At 41.5% G+C, this 13,838-nt stretch overlaps 1 protein-coding gene across 1 annotated transcript in view; it reads left to right on the top strand.

Moving 5' to 3' along the window:
- The first annotated feature begins 1,250 nt into the window (after positions 1-1,250).
- The window catches only part of LOC148013747 (putative envelope ADP,ATP carrier protein, chloroplastic), a 54,971-nt gene continuing 42,383 nt past the window's right edge, over positions 1,251-13,838 (top strand). The window contains exons 1-2 of the mRNA XM_087668361.1: positions 1,251-1,943; positions 2,024-2,080. Of these exons, the coding sequence (XP_087524487.1) occupies positions 1,428-1,943; positions 2,024-2,080 (573 nt within the window). The 5' untranslated portion in view covers positions 1,251-1,427. The remainder of the gene's footprint in view (positions 1,944-2,023; positions 2,081-13,838) is intronic.

Raw genomic sequence — 13,838 nt, 5'->3', positions numbered from 1 at the left:
CCTTTTATTACTTTATTATTTTCATAAAAAATATTCGCCAACCAATTATAGGATATCTTTGGTTTAGAGAACAAATTGCCACATTTTCAAAATTCTAAAATACAAGTTTCGCCACATATTCTATAACATATAAGTATACATTGGCTCTTAAAATGATCTATGGCTAGGAGATGTATATGATGGAGCTTACTAAATCTTTCTTTCAATGACAATTGTTGATGTACATATCAATGTATGTGATTTGGGGATCAATTGTTGATGTACATATCAATATATATGATTTTGGGATCTTATAAGTAAAATTCAAAGTTCTGATGTTGAGATACACTAGTATAATATGTTAGACTATACTTTCAAGCTATGTGCCCATTATAATGCGTGAAAAACTAGCAATGCTAAAGTGAAACTTGTGAGTGTGGTGTATATGGGATATTCGAGGAATACAATTGTCATGTACTCTCATGTATATGTACTTGCTTTTCCTATTTGTGGAAAAAATATTATTGTGGCTAAAAAAGAATATAAAACACATATTAGACTACTTCAGAAAGAAGCCATAAAGGCCATAATTTAGAGGAATTTGAACCACTCAGAAGAAACCAAGCAAGGAAAAATGAAATCCCAGAGCTAAGAAATTGAAATAATGAATACCCCATAGTAGGAAAAGGAAAACATTATTGAAAGACAGCCAATCATAAAAAATATCATAGAGATACACATGATAGAGATCTAGTTGTTAATGTGTAGTCGTCATAAAAAATAAAAGAGTTTTAGCCAACAGAAAATAGCGTAGTGGATCGAGTGTGGGTTGAGTTCGGGGGATGCGTGAGTCGCGATCCCTACGTTGTGCATCCTTTGAGGCACATCTTTACTATTAGTTAGGGGGAGGTGGGGGCAGGTGCCACGTGGCAGCCCCCAACCTCCCAACAAAGAAATGCGGGGGCAGGTGCCACGCGTCCAGCACCCGCCGTCACCGCAAAAATCACGCCTGGCCGCCAGGGCGAGTCTCCGCGGCTAGTTGCAAATCTATTGACGGGAAAAATAAAAAAGAAGAGTTTTATATTCTATCATAAAATAGGTCACTATTCAAGTAAAGCATAAGAGACCGCCCACAAGTAGCATGCACGCCTTATCTGGTTTCCCGTTTGGGTGGCAGGCGTGAGAAGGGTGGCGAGTCGAGAGCCTGGCCGTCTCTGTCAGCGCCTCTCAATAGCCCATCAACAAACGATCGAATGCATGCAGAATAGAGAAAGAAAGAAGAGGCTGAGAAGAGGCAAGCCTTCTTTTACCCTCTTGGCAAGGACCCTACTGCCCCACCCCTAAAATATCTCCTGTTGGAATCAGCCAGGCAATCACAGCGACAGCCCCTTGTGAAGGCGGACATTGGGGTTTGTCTGTCTGTCTGTCTGTCTGTCTGTGTGCCTCTCATGAAGGAGCTTGCCTCCTGTCATGCTCACCTACTGTCCATGGTGAGATTAAGCAAATTACACATCCACCAGGACCACTTCGAGGACCAATTCGAGATCCCTTTTGAGGACTCTGCATCCAGATTGCTCCTCTCCCTGACCAATGCCCTGCATTCCCCTCGTGGTGGCCACACCATCTCGCCCAAGGGAACCCGGACGGAGGGCTTGAGAGTCGACTTGCTGCATTTGCGCTTGCCCTTCGGGAGCAGGAAAGGAAGAAGAAATGCAGAGTCAGCGACAATTAGGGGTGGCAGCAACACCTCTGCAGTCCGCGCATTCACACCGGCCCCGACGTGTCAGCCTCACGATCCCGAATTCGGTGTGGAGCACCCTTCTGCAGACCAGCTTTTGAGCCATCCCCTTGCACTCCTATCCTATGTGCCCAAGAATATTGCTCTCTTTGTAGCTGGTGCAGTTGCAGGTGCAGCCGCCAAAATCGTCACTGCTCCCTTGGATAGAGTCAAGCTTCTGATGCAGGTATGGGCATACATTTAGAAGAATGTGTATCTTCATGGGGTAGATGTATTAGGGCAAGCTTGACATGAAATTCGCTGCAGGTTCATGGAGTCAGAGCAGCCCAAGAAAATGCAAGTCAAAAAATTGGTTTTCTAGAGGTGCACATTTAACATTACTTTTCACAATTTCACTACATTTAGGCTTCAGCTTTGTGTGACATGAAGTCAAGAATCACTTGATTAAAAAGCAGGATAGAAAGGAGCCTTGTTGGAGTACGTTTCTACTCTGTTGCACATTTGTGCAATAGTTTTAAGTTCCAAAGAATGTAGTATCTTGGTTGTATTGATTGTTTGTTGTCCTCTTAAATTTGGACCAACTGAGGATCTGAGCTCTTTTAAATTTGTATTAACATATCCAATAAACAGCAATGGCTCCTTAATTTAATGGGGTCACAGTAGACACGAGTAATTGATCTTTATGTTTGCAAGTGCTAGCTGCATGAGATTGGTCATTGAGGGTAGATTGTCTCGTATCAAAGCTATGAATTTAAAATTACAATATTAGGAGAGGATTATGAATAACAGGAAAGCACACTCTAAGAGACAAACTGAATATATTCTTCCTACAATGTTTAACTGATTTTGATTTGCTTTGTTCTATCTCTTTCCTGACCATATATATCACTTTCCATATTCTTTCGGATCACATAGTGTGAAGTAGCACCAGTCAATCTTGTCTCTTCATGCATTTCCATCTGTTGGTGTGGTGTCATTATGAGTAACTGTGTCCTTAAACCATTGGTGAGTCAGGTAGTAACCATTTAGTAGCAGAATTAGTTTCTTATGCAAGAATTCTGGATCATCTGGAGGCATGCCAAAATAGGTATGTGAATTACCCTTACTATCATAACTGAAAAGCTTACCCTTAGGCAGGTAATATCCTTGCATCTGTGAGCCTTGCATGGGTAATTTTGCAAGTTCTTTCACCTCCATTCTCTCAACTCCTTCCCTTAATGTTCTTGGTGGTGGGCTTGACTCATTATATGGGTCGGTACTGGTTCAAAACAGTCCAAGGAGACATTATTCATGGTGCTAGACGGTGTGCACTAGTGTGGCATAGCTGGTGGAGCAGGCTTTCAGCTCAAAGGGAAGACTAAAACTGAGGCTTGAGAAGTAACATGTGAATGAAAAAGTGGAGGATATATCTATTCAAATTGACGATTTCAAGATTCAAGACTCCTTGAAGGTGGCATCTCTAATTAATTTGGATATTATGGTGTAAGCTTAGCAGATGGTCGTACCCATTCAGTTCTCATCTTGGATGAATTGTGGTCATGTGAGCTAGGAGGTTATCATACCTATTCAGTTCTCATTCAGGATGAGTGATGAAGTTCTTCCCAGGCATTGTTACACCCCTTATCAGCAAGAGCTTAAGAGTGGCAGTTATTTATCATATCCAAACATGGCAGGCCTCCTCAATGGTTGACAAGTTTTGTTGGTGTATGTGTAGGAGGGAATGGAGGATCCTTCCATGCCTCCCCAAAGAGTGATGTTGATGAGACATGTATGACATTGCCATGGGAGTTTGACTTTCCATCATTGAATTAGTCAACTAGGAGATGCACAAGAGGGTTTGATGAGCATGCTGCTTCCAAGCTAGAGCTAGATGATCTTACTCTTTGCAGACCCCTTTTTGACAACGCTTTGCTCTCATCTTCTCTTATGCTTCATGTTTGGGCATAAGAGGCAGTGTGATTAGGCTAATTTTATTGTTTGCTAGCTGCAAAGGTTGGCAAAATCTGTCCATTGGAAACAACCCCAAAAAGGGCCAAATTAGATTATTTGTTGAGTTCGAGTTTGATAGGATTGATGCCTACCCAAACTCGATAGAAAGCGACCAAGAGGACAACAGTTCTTGTTCCCATTAATTCCCATTGTTATCAGTGCCAATACTACTTGATCAATGAACACAGACACTCTCTATAGAAAGTAGCCAAGATGACAACAATTCTTGTTCCCATTAATTCCCATTGTTATTAGTGCCAATACTACCACATACACTCTCTAGGAAAGTCTCATAATTTAATGAAAGCTTGGTAATTAGCATGTTTTGGGTATGTTTCAAAGAGCTAATTGATTAATAATGGTTTTTTAGCTCAACACCCCCTCTTGGACCCAAAAGTGGTACCTAAGAGGGACTGCAAAGCAAAAGCTCAGCCCATAATACCCTGAGGCATCCCAACCCAATGTAGCTATGGCATTGGACAAAGGATGCATGTTGGTTGCCCGATGGCCTACCAAGATTACAGAGGCAATGGTAAACTTATCCTGGGAGGCCAACCTAGAGAGACCAAGGCATTAAACAAAGAGTGTTCATTAGCTGCCCAATGGCCTACCAGGACCTATAAAGGCAATGGAATTGCTTTGAGCTTTTTTTTCTCCTTTTTTTGTGGGTCCTTTCAAGATGGTTAGATCCAACATCACATAACAAAAAGCAATCCCAACCACCCATGGGTGTTTGTGTTGAAGAAAATATGGAGGGTAGGTGTGAGATGTAGCCATAGGGCGAATATCACCATAGAGACTGCTATGTGAGCTGCTGTGAATATGGTGGATCCAATCAATCACTCTTTGAATGAAAAGTGTTAAATAAGCATATATGCATGGTAATGCCAATGCATGGGATAATACAAAGGGCAATGTAGAATGTAATAGTCAAGCAAAATGCTACGCTACTATCACTTGGACAGTGTACTCATGTGAAATTGTTCACTTGCTCAAGCGCTCTTTTACAATCATGATGATCAATATGCAAATGGATAATGATACCATAGTATAAAAGGTCACGAATACAATGGTGACCAAAATCATATAAGCACCAAGAAAATAAGCCACTTCCTCTCACCACTAGATAGTGGAAAGAAGTTGTACGAGACCCCCTTTCTCCATCATGTTGAAGTAGAAGAGGGGAAGGAGCACCCATACTGATCCGCGGTAGCAAGTATTGTAAGATTGCTCTAGCTTAAATTCTAAGCAAATAGTACCTAACTCAACTTTTTTGGATTGATGATGGATTTACTAGCTAGTCCAATGGCACTCTAGTTATCATAGAAAATCATTGTTGGAATGTCACATAGAAAATAAAACTCTACTAGTAAGCTTCTCAAGTAGACAGCCTCTATGGTGCCATCAGAGAGAGCTCAATACTAAGCCATGATAGTGAAGGCAGCCATTGCCTCCTACTTATGGCTGGACAAAACAACGGTAGCCATACTTGGGAAAAAAATGTTGTAGAAATTACATGGTGCAATGGACAAAATTTGAACAAGGAGTAGAGAATACATACCAAATATGAGAAGAAGAGAAACTTCTTTTGAATTCAAACAAATTGATACAAAGATGGCTTTGTTCACTTGTGTGCTTCCACTATGAAGCTTAGATGGCGATCCAGAACAAACAAATGATAGGCTAAGAACTTAAGGCTAGTTGTAAGAACTTTGATTGGGTGAAAGATAGATTAATAATAGCTTTGGAGGGGTCCCACACCCTGCAACTCGATGCATTGTGCGTCGAGTTATTACTAGTATAACTACTCTATCTAACTCAAAGGCTAGATCCACAAAGGTCACTTTTTTGCCATCCGGTCACATAGACCTTATCTGACATATATGTCAAGAGCCAACCAATATCCATGCTCACACATGGCTTCTCCTCATAATGGCGACCTTACAACTTAGAGTGCCATGGATCATCGGTGGTACCTTACGAGGATGGACATTGAGCATATCTAACAAATGTATCACCATGGTGTCAAGATCTCTTGCCCAATCAGAGTCAGTATACCCCTACAAAATCAAACCGTTATTATAGTATAAGCCAAAATAATAAGTACAACTTAATATATCTTAACACATGTAAACAAGCAATTCAATCTAACATTTTCGTGCATTGAAATACTAGCCAAGTAATGAAAATGAAAATGCAAGATCTGGCCTAGTGTATATCAACCAAAGGTTGGAAATAAAGGCTCACTGCGCCTTTTACAGTGTTCAGGTGTGAACACACCCTCACACTCTTGTACTTTATATATATTATCAAAACCTAAAAAGTGGTACACTTGTCTTTGTACCGAACATTAAGTGTGTTGAGCTCACTCTCCTCTCTACTGCTCTCTACTCTTTGTGTGATATCTGATGTGCTTACCCTCAGCTCACTCAGTCTAGACACATCAGGCTCCAACAAACCGGTATTAGAGCCAGTGACGAGCGTTAAGCTGCAGGACAGGCGAGTAGGAGTTGCAGGTATCGCAGTGCGTGTCAGTGTTGTTGCAGGAGTTGCAGGGTCGCAAGGCACACAATAAGTCATGCGACAGGTCGATCAAGGGAAGGGGGGTCAAGGAGCTGACGCACAAGGCGGACGGGACCAGTGACCAAGACTAATTGCCATGAGACTGGCACGCGGCGACTAGTCCGCAGTGGCCAGGCGACCATGAGACGGCAGTCAATGTTTTTTTAAATCAGAAATATCTGTTTTTTTCCCTCCCTTCTCTATCTGGCATTCACACGCAAAGGCACAAAGTGAAATTTTGCCCAAGAAAATTGCGGCTTTTCTCCAATTAGGGAATCTCAGCACGGGACAAGACAATCCAACTCAGAAATTGCACATTTGGTGCACATCTGCTTGAGAAATTTTGGGGATTCTCACATTTTAGTGGAATTTCTTCAATTTTATTAAAATGTGTGTACTCTAAATCCAAAATTTTAGGGCTTTTGCAAAATCCCTTCAATCTGTGCAACAGATCTATGGTACATCCACTTGGGTACATGTATTGATGCAATCTAGACGGATATCCTCTAAAATCTTGGGACTTTTGATCAAAATTGTCAAATTTGTGCCTGGGGATGCCTTTAAAGCAGAAATTGCAGTGAAATTTTGGGGATTTCACATGTAACTAGTGGCTTGGTCTCTAAATGTGTTAGTAATTGCTTGAGAAGTGCAGCAAAAGACATCCTTATAACTCTGAAAATCTATTTGTAGATCTGAAATTTCTGCAATCTTGGGATTTTTTCATTGCTGGTTGGTACTTTTGTGTACCATGGATACTTGTGTCACATTTGGGCTTATCTTTGGTGACTTGCTAGTCAATTTGGGACTGCAAATTATGGCTGGAAATAGTGAAGCAATAATCTGTTGCATATTAAAAAGCTTGAGGGTGCACATAATTTTGCAATATGGCAAAAACAATGCTACAATGTCTTGGTGCAAAGAAACATGTAAAGCCCATCAAAACAAAGGGAATCAAACCAGCAGACATGGAACAAGACGAGTGGGATGATTTGGACGAGCTTGCTTGCTCTACCATTGAGCTCTTAGTGTCAAACAACTTGCTCTTTAACATTGAGAAGTTGAATTCAGCATATGCAATGTGGCAAAGGCTTGAAGAATTGTATGCTCAGAAAAGTGCAGCCAACAAGGTTTATTGGTTGAAAAAATTAATGGGCTTTTGCATGAAAGAAGGTATGGCCATGTCTATACATTTGAATGAGTTTAACTCAATTTTCAATCAGTTGATTACTTTGGATTTCCATATTGATGAAGAGTTCAAGGCTACTTTCTTGCTATGTACTTTTCTTGAAAGTTGGGATACTTTTAGGACAGCTTTGAGTAATTCGAATGCTCAGCTGTTATACTCTGATGTGGAGAGTTCTTTGCTGATGGAAGAACTCAATAGGCAGAATAACTTGGCAAACAAGTCTTCTAATATTAGCATTACACATTAGAGGCAGATTTCAGCACAAGGACAGCTTTGAAAATAGAGCACGCAGCAAGTCTCGTGGAAAAATGTGGAGTGCCATCATTGTGGCAAAAAAGGGCACCACAAACGGAATTGTTTTTAATTGAAGAAAGAGAAGGGCAAAAACAAAAACACTGAAGCCAACAAGGTTGAAAACAAGAACAGCCAACCTGCAAAGAAAAGCAATGTGAAAATAGAAGAGGTTAATGTAGTCACTCATGATACTGACAGTGATGGGGATGTACTTCTTGCTTCTTCTTTGAGTGTACATGCATTGATTGTAGATGTCGAGTATGATATGTATGTGGTGAGGAGAGAGAAAGACTAAAAACGCAGGCAGGACAGCCTACAAGAGAGAGAAATACTAAAAGCGTAGGTTGCAGGAGAGAGAAAGACTAAAAACGTAGCAAGACAGCCTACAAGAGAGAGAAAATTGCCAGTTGACACTTGCAGCAGCTGGGCGACAGCCAACAGGAAGCAAACGCAGGGCTGTGATGACATGGTAGACTGTACAGTAGCAGGTTTGCGCAGGAACAGCAGTCGCTTGGCTGAAATCAGCTCCAAACTGTGCGAAGAGGGCTAGAAATCAAGCGCCAACTGATGCAATTGACAGCTTCGGTTGAGATGTCCTTCACGAACAGGGTATGGGCAGTAAAGTGAAACACTTGAAATCTGCAAAAACAAGATTGTGGACTGAATGGAGGTCTACATACGTATTTATAGAAAGTTTAGGCCCTCCCAAGTGGGTTTGTGCTTATGGGACACAGAAACTCTCTAGGATCGTGTTTCTTTTAAATGAACTAGGTTTCTTCATTAATTAAGCAAGTTTTGGGGATGTTCCTTTCATGTCACAGGGGAGATAACTATGCATGTAAAATTGTAGACATTGGTAGTGTGAAACTGGAATTTCAACATGGCTCCATGTTTGATTTACATAATGTGAGACATGTAGCTCAGCTCAAGAAGAGCTTGATAAGCACAAGGCAACTAGATGATAAAGGCTATTACACCACCTTTGGGGATAGCAAATAGAAAATCTGTAAGGGCTCTCGCATTGTTGCCAAGGGGTCCAAAAGTAATACCTTGTATACTTTGCATGTATCTAGGATGCATGACCATGTAGTCCCCATAACTGAGCAGTGAGGTGTTTCTTTGTGGCATTGCCGGTTGGGACACATGAGTCAATTTGGAATGAAAGTGCTCTCTCGTTTGGGTTATTTACCGTCTTTGAGGTATTTTGATTTTGAACAGTGCGGATTATGAGGGGCAGTGAGCTCCCTTTTAATCCCTTTGCTGTCACAAAAGTCTTGAAAGGCTTTGGACACGTTCCCCACCATTGTCAGAGCAAAGGTATTTTAATGTCTTGCTGGTCTGATTTTCAGCAAGTACCAAGAATTTTTCAAATTTATCCAAGGCCTCATCTTTGCGACGGATTGAATAAACCCATACTTTGCGTGTGGCATCATCAACAAAGGTAATGAAATACTTCTTCCCCCCTAAAGATAATCTTGGCATTTGACATACATCTGAATGTACCCACTCTAAGGGTGAAGACTTTAGAGAAAGAGATTTTTTGTGTGACGATTGAGCATGTTTACCATAAATAAAATGATGTTACCCTGCAAATGGGTTTACAAAATGAAAGTCACTTTTGGTTCTTTGCCAAAGTACAAGGCACGCTTGGTTGCTAAAGGGTACAAGCAAGAACATGGAATTGATTTTGATGAAATCTTTTCTCCTGTAGTCAAAATGAATACTTTGCAAACCATCTTGGGCTTGGTTGCATCTGAAGACATGGAACTCATACAGATGGATGTAAAAACTGCATTCTTATATGGTGATCTGCATGAGGAGATTTATATGTAGAAGCTTGAAGGTTTTGCTGCAAAGGGAAAATAACACATGGTATGTAAACTCAACAAGAGTTTGTATGGGCTGAAGCAGGCACCATGAGAATGGTATCATAAATTTGATACATTCATGCAATCTCAAGGATTTCATCGTTCTCAAGTTGATCACTACTTATACACCAAGAAGGTAGCAAATGGCAGCCTTATTCTCTTGGTTTTGTATGTGGATGACATGCTGATTGCAGGGCAAGGATATTCATGTCTTGGACTCCTTGAAGGAGTGTTTACACAATAGCTTTGATATGAAAGATCCTGGTGAGGCCAATTACATTCTTGGCATGCGTATACTCAGAGATAGATCAAAGGGTCTTCTTTATTTGTCATAGCAAGAGTACGTCACGAAAGTTCTGCAATGTTTTAATATGGAGGGGGGAAAGCCATTAGCGTACCGTTGCCTCCTTATGTGAAACTTAGTGCAGATGATAGCCCTACATCAGATCATGGAAAGGCTGAAATGGCCAAGATATCCTTGAAAGGTGAGAAGGATCGAAGCTTGCATGGGAGAGCTATGGCGGGAGAGCAAGAGCAAGAGAGAGAGAGACTCACAATGTGGAAACTCCAACAGTCACAATGTGTGACTTGCCTTCCTTTTATCCATCTGTCACTAAAAGAACAAAGAATAAAGTGACGGTGATGGGCGCTCGCCGCCTACAGCGTGCAGGTGTGGGTATTGTCAATGTAGTAATACAGAGGCATCTTTACCCCCAAAAACCTCCCACTTAAAGGCGAATTTGCCTTAGTGAGGAGTGAAAAAGAAAAAGAAAAGACAATACAACATGTACACATTTACAACAAGATGAGGAAAGACGTCATCTCACCCCACTCCCATCAATCTCCTGAGGAAGGACAAAGCGCTCCATAGAGAGGCTTTAAGTGAGCAGATCTGCAGGATTTTGGTTAGTCGAGATCTTGACGAGGTCAACAGACTTGTCCTCAACGATCCCACGTATGAAGTGATACCTCACCTCCATGTATTTCATCTTCGCATGGAAGACCAGATTCTTGGCTAACTGAATAGCACTCATAGAATCCGAATGCAATGTAGGATAGCATCGATACTAAGATCACAAATCAAATGGCCTAACCATATGGCCTCCTTGCAAGCCTTAGTGGCTGCAACATACTCAGCCTCAGTGGTGGGGAAAGAGCCGTATACTTCTGCACCCTAGACATCCAAGAGACAGCTCCTCCAGTAAAGGTGAACACATAGTCAAAAGTGGATTTCCTACTATCTGCATGTCCTGCATAATCAGAGTCAATGTACCCCATGACTCTTGTATCCTGGCTGCCGTAGCATATGCACATATCTGCAGTACCCTTTAGGTACCTCATGATACCCTTCACAGCATCCCAATGCTTCTTACCAGGTGTAGCCATATAGCGTGCCACAACATCAACTGCAAAGGCAATATTTGGATGAGTGGCTATTATGGCATACATAAGACTGTTCATCGCGGATGCATAGGGAATCTTGGCCATCTTGGCCCTCTGCTCATCTGTCAGCAGACAACGGACAATCGGCCTGTGAGACCTTTACATAAGAAGGCAATGGACAGCCAATAGGCTTTACGTTCTGCATGCGGAAGCGCTCAAGGACTTTATGAATGTACTTCCTCTGTGACAAGTAGAGGGGTCCCTGATGCCTGTCGCGTCTAATGCGCATACCAAGTATGTGAGAGGCCTGTCCCACATCCTTCATTGCACCCTTAATAGGACATCCTCAAGCCAACCATGCAAACCCACCCTTGGCATGTCATCATAGAACCTTCTACAAGATATATCATGTCATTGCTTGCATCGTCGATGATGTCATCATAGAACATTCTAGAAGACTTTTAGCCACCCTCCAACACCTATAAAAGGAGAGGCTCACCATAGAGCTCCTCAGTCTTGCCAATGCCAATCTTGTGAGCTCAAGGAGTCCAGACCTCCAAGTAAGTAACTTCGAGTTCCAGTTCTAGTTCTTGTCCAGTCATGGTATCTAGTCTTGTCTTGTCCTCCATTATACTCCTATTGTCTTGTCACCTTGTAATCTCGTAGTACGGGAGTACTGTCTTGTATTTTATTCATTTCTGTTGAGGGAGATCTTGTAATTCTAACATCTTGTATCCATACCTACGGTCCCTGGTTTTGGAATCCTTCATATCCTATTGAGTCCTGTTGTTTATACCTACGGTGCCAAGTTGTGGGATTTTCTGTATCTTCTTAAGCTATCATTGTACCTTGTGCCCCTACATGGGATTACTTTGTAATTAGAATTTCTGTAACAAATCTTGCATCTAGTCTAGTCTCTCGAGCACAGTTTAGTGCTCCTATAATAATGAAGAGACCATTGGCAAAGGTGATAGTCACTCTTGGGAGAGAGCTATGCAATCAAAATACGTCTCCTTGCAGAAAAATCATATGTGGGATTTGGTTCCTTTGCCTAGTGGAAAGCATGCTTTGCCGTGCAAGTGGCTATACAAGTTGAAGTGTATCCTTTGATACTCCAAGCCAACATATAAGGCTAGATTGGTTGCTGAGGGTTTTAAGTAGGAGCATGGTATTGACTTTGATGAGGTATTCTCTCCTATGGTTGAGATGACTACCTTATACTTAGTATTGGCTTTGGTTGTGTAATTAGATCTGGATCTTTATCAAATGGATGTAAACATAGGGACTTGCATGATGAGATTTATATGCAATAGTCTAAGGGCTTTGAGGAAAAAGGTAGGGAACACCTAGTGTGCAAGTTGAGAAGAGCCTTTATTGCCTTAAGTAAGCATCTAGGGAAGGGTACCACAAGTTTGATTCTTTCATGTATTCACAGGGATATACACGTATTGATATAGATTCATGCCTCTACACGAAGAAGGCTCGTGATGGTTATTTTACTATCTTGGTACTTTATGTGGATGATATGTTGATTGCTAGGAGAGCTCATGATGAGCTGGATGCCTTGAAAAATCAGCTCAAAAAGAGCTTTGAGATAAAGGACATGGAATAGGCCTCATATATTCTTGGCATGTGCATCATGCGTGATCGCTCTAAGGGGCTTCTTTGCTTGTCACAAAAGGACTACATACAAAAGGTCCTTGAGCGCTTCCATACGCATAATGCTACGCCTATTGGTTATCCTTTATCTTTCCATGTGAAGATTAGCCAGGAAGACTATTCCCAGTTAGATGAGCTGAAGGCTGAGATGGCCAAGATCCCTTATGCATTGGCAGTGGATAGTTTGATATATGCCATGATAGCCACTCATCCAAACATAGCATTTGTAGTGGGATTTGTGGTATGCTATATGGATACACCTAGCTAGCGACATTGGAATACTATAAAGAATATCATGAGGTATCTGAAAGGCAGTGCATATATGAGTATTTGCTATGGTGGTCAAGATATTACAATGGTGGATTACACTGACTCCGATTATATAGTTTGCCTTTTGGATATCTCTTCACTTTTGCTAGAGGTGATGTTTCTTGGATATCCATGGTGTAGAAATGCACGGCCTTATCCACTACTGAGACAGAGTATGTTATAACCATTGAGGCTTGCAAGAAGGCCCTATGGTTAGGCCATTTGGTGATAGACATTGGTATTACTATTACTCCTACATTGCATTTGGATTCTATGAGTGCTATTTAGTTGGCCAATAATTTGGTCTTCCACGCAAGGACAAAGCATATTGAGGTGTGCTATCACTTTATTAGGGAGGTGGTAGAGGACAAGTTTGTTGAGCCTGTGTCAGATCTCGACTGATGAGAATCTTATAGATTTGCTAGGAACATGGAGTGAACTCGGTAAACATGGAGAAGAGGAGAGAAGAGAGAAGAAACTCTGATGAATGGAATGATGAAGATCTGAATTATGAAGTGAATGTGATACAAGGGAACAAGGGTACCGTAGCATAAGGAAGATGATGAAGACAGCCACGAACCATGAACCGGGTAGTGGAGAGGCTAGAGAGAAGAGGTGACGGACTGAATGAATCAGCTGTAAGGAATGAATGAGAGAGTGGCCTATAAATAGGCACAATTAATCTAGGATGGCGCTCCTTTTTGGGGCTGCAAACCCTAAATGCAAAACACAGAAATGCAAACTGCGGGTGAAGGGTGAAGGGTTTCTCAACACCATTTGCCATATCTCTTACTTTGTTCTTGCTTCTGCTTGTGTGTTTCTACTCGGGATCTACCTTTCAGTTAGAAGGTAGATCCAAATATATCTTAAA

Source organism: Lygodium microphyllum, chromosome 26 (genome assembly GCF_053477565.2).
Source record: "Lygodium microphyllum isolate KBCC chromosome 26, Lygodium_microphyllum_v1.1.10, whole genome shotgun sequence".
NCBI lineage: Eukaryota > Viridiplantae > Streptophyta > Polypodiopsida > Schizaeales > Lygodiaceae > Lygodium > Lygodium microphyllum.
This window is presented reverse-complemented; position numbering and strand designations above follow the sequence as displayed.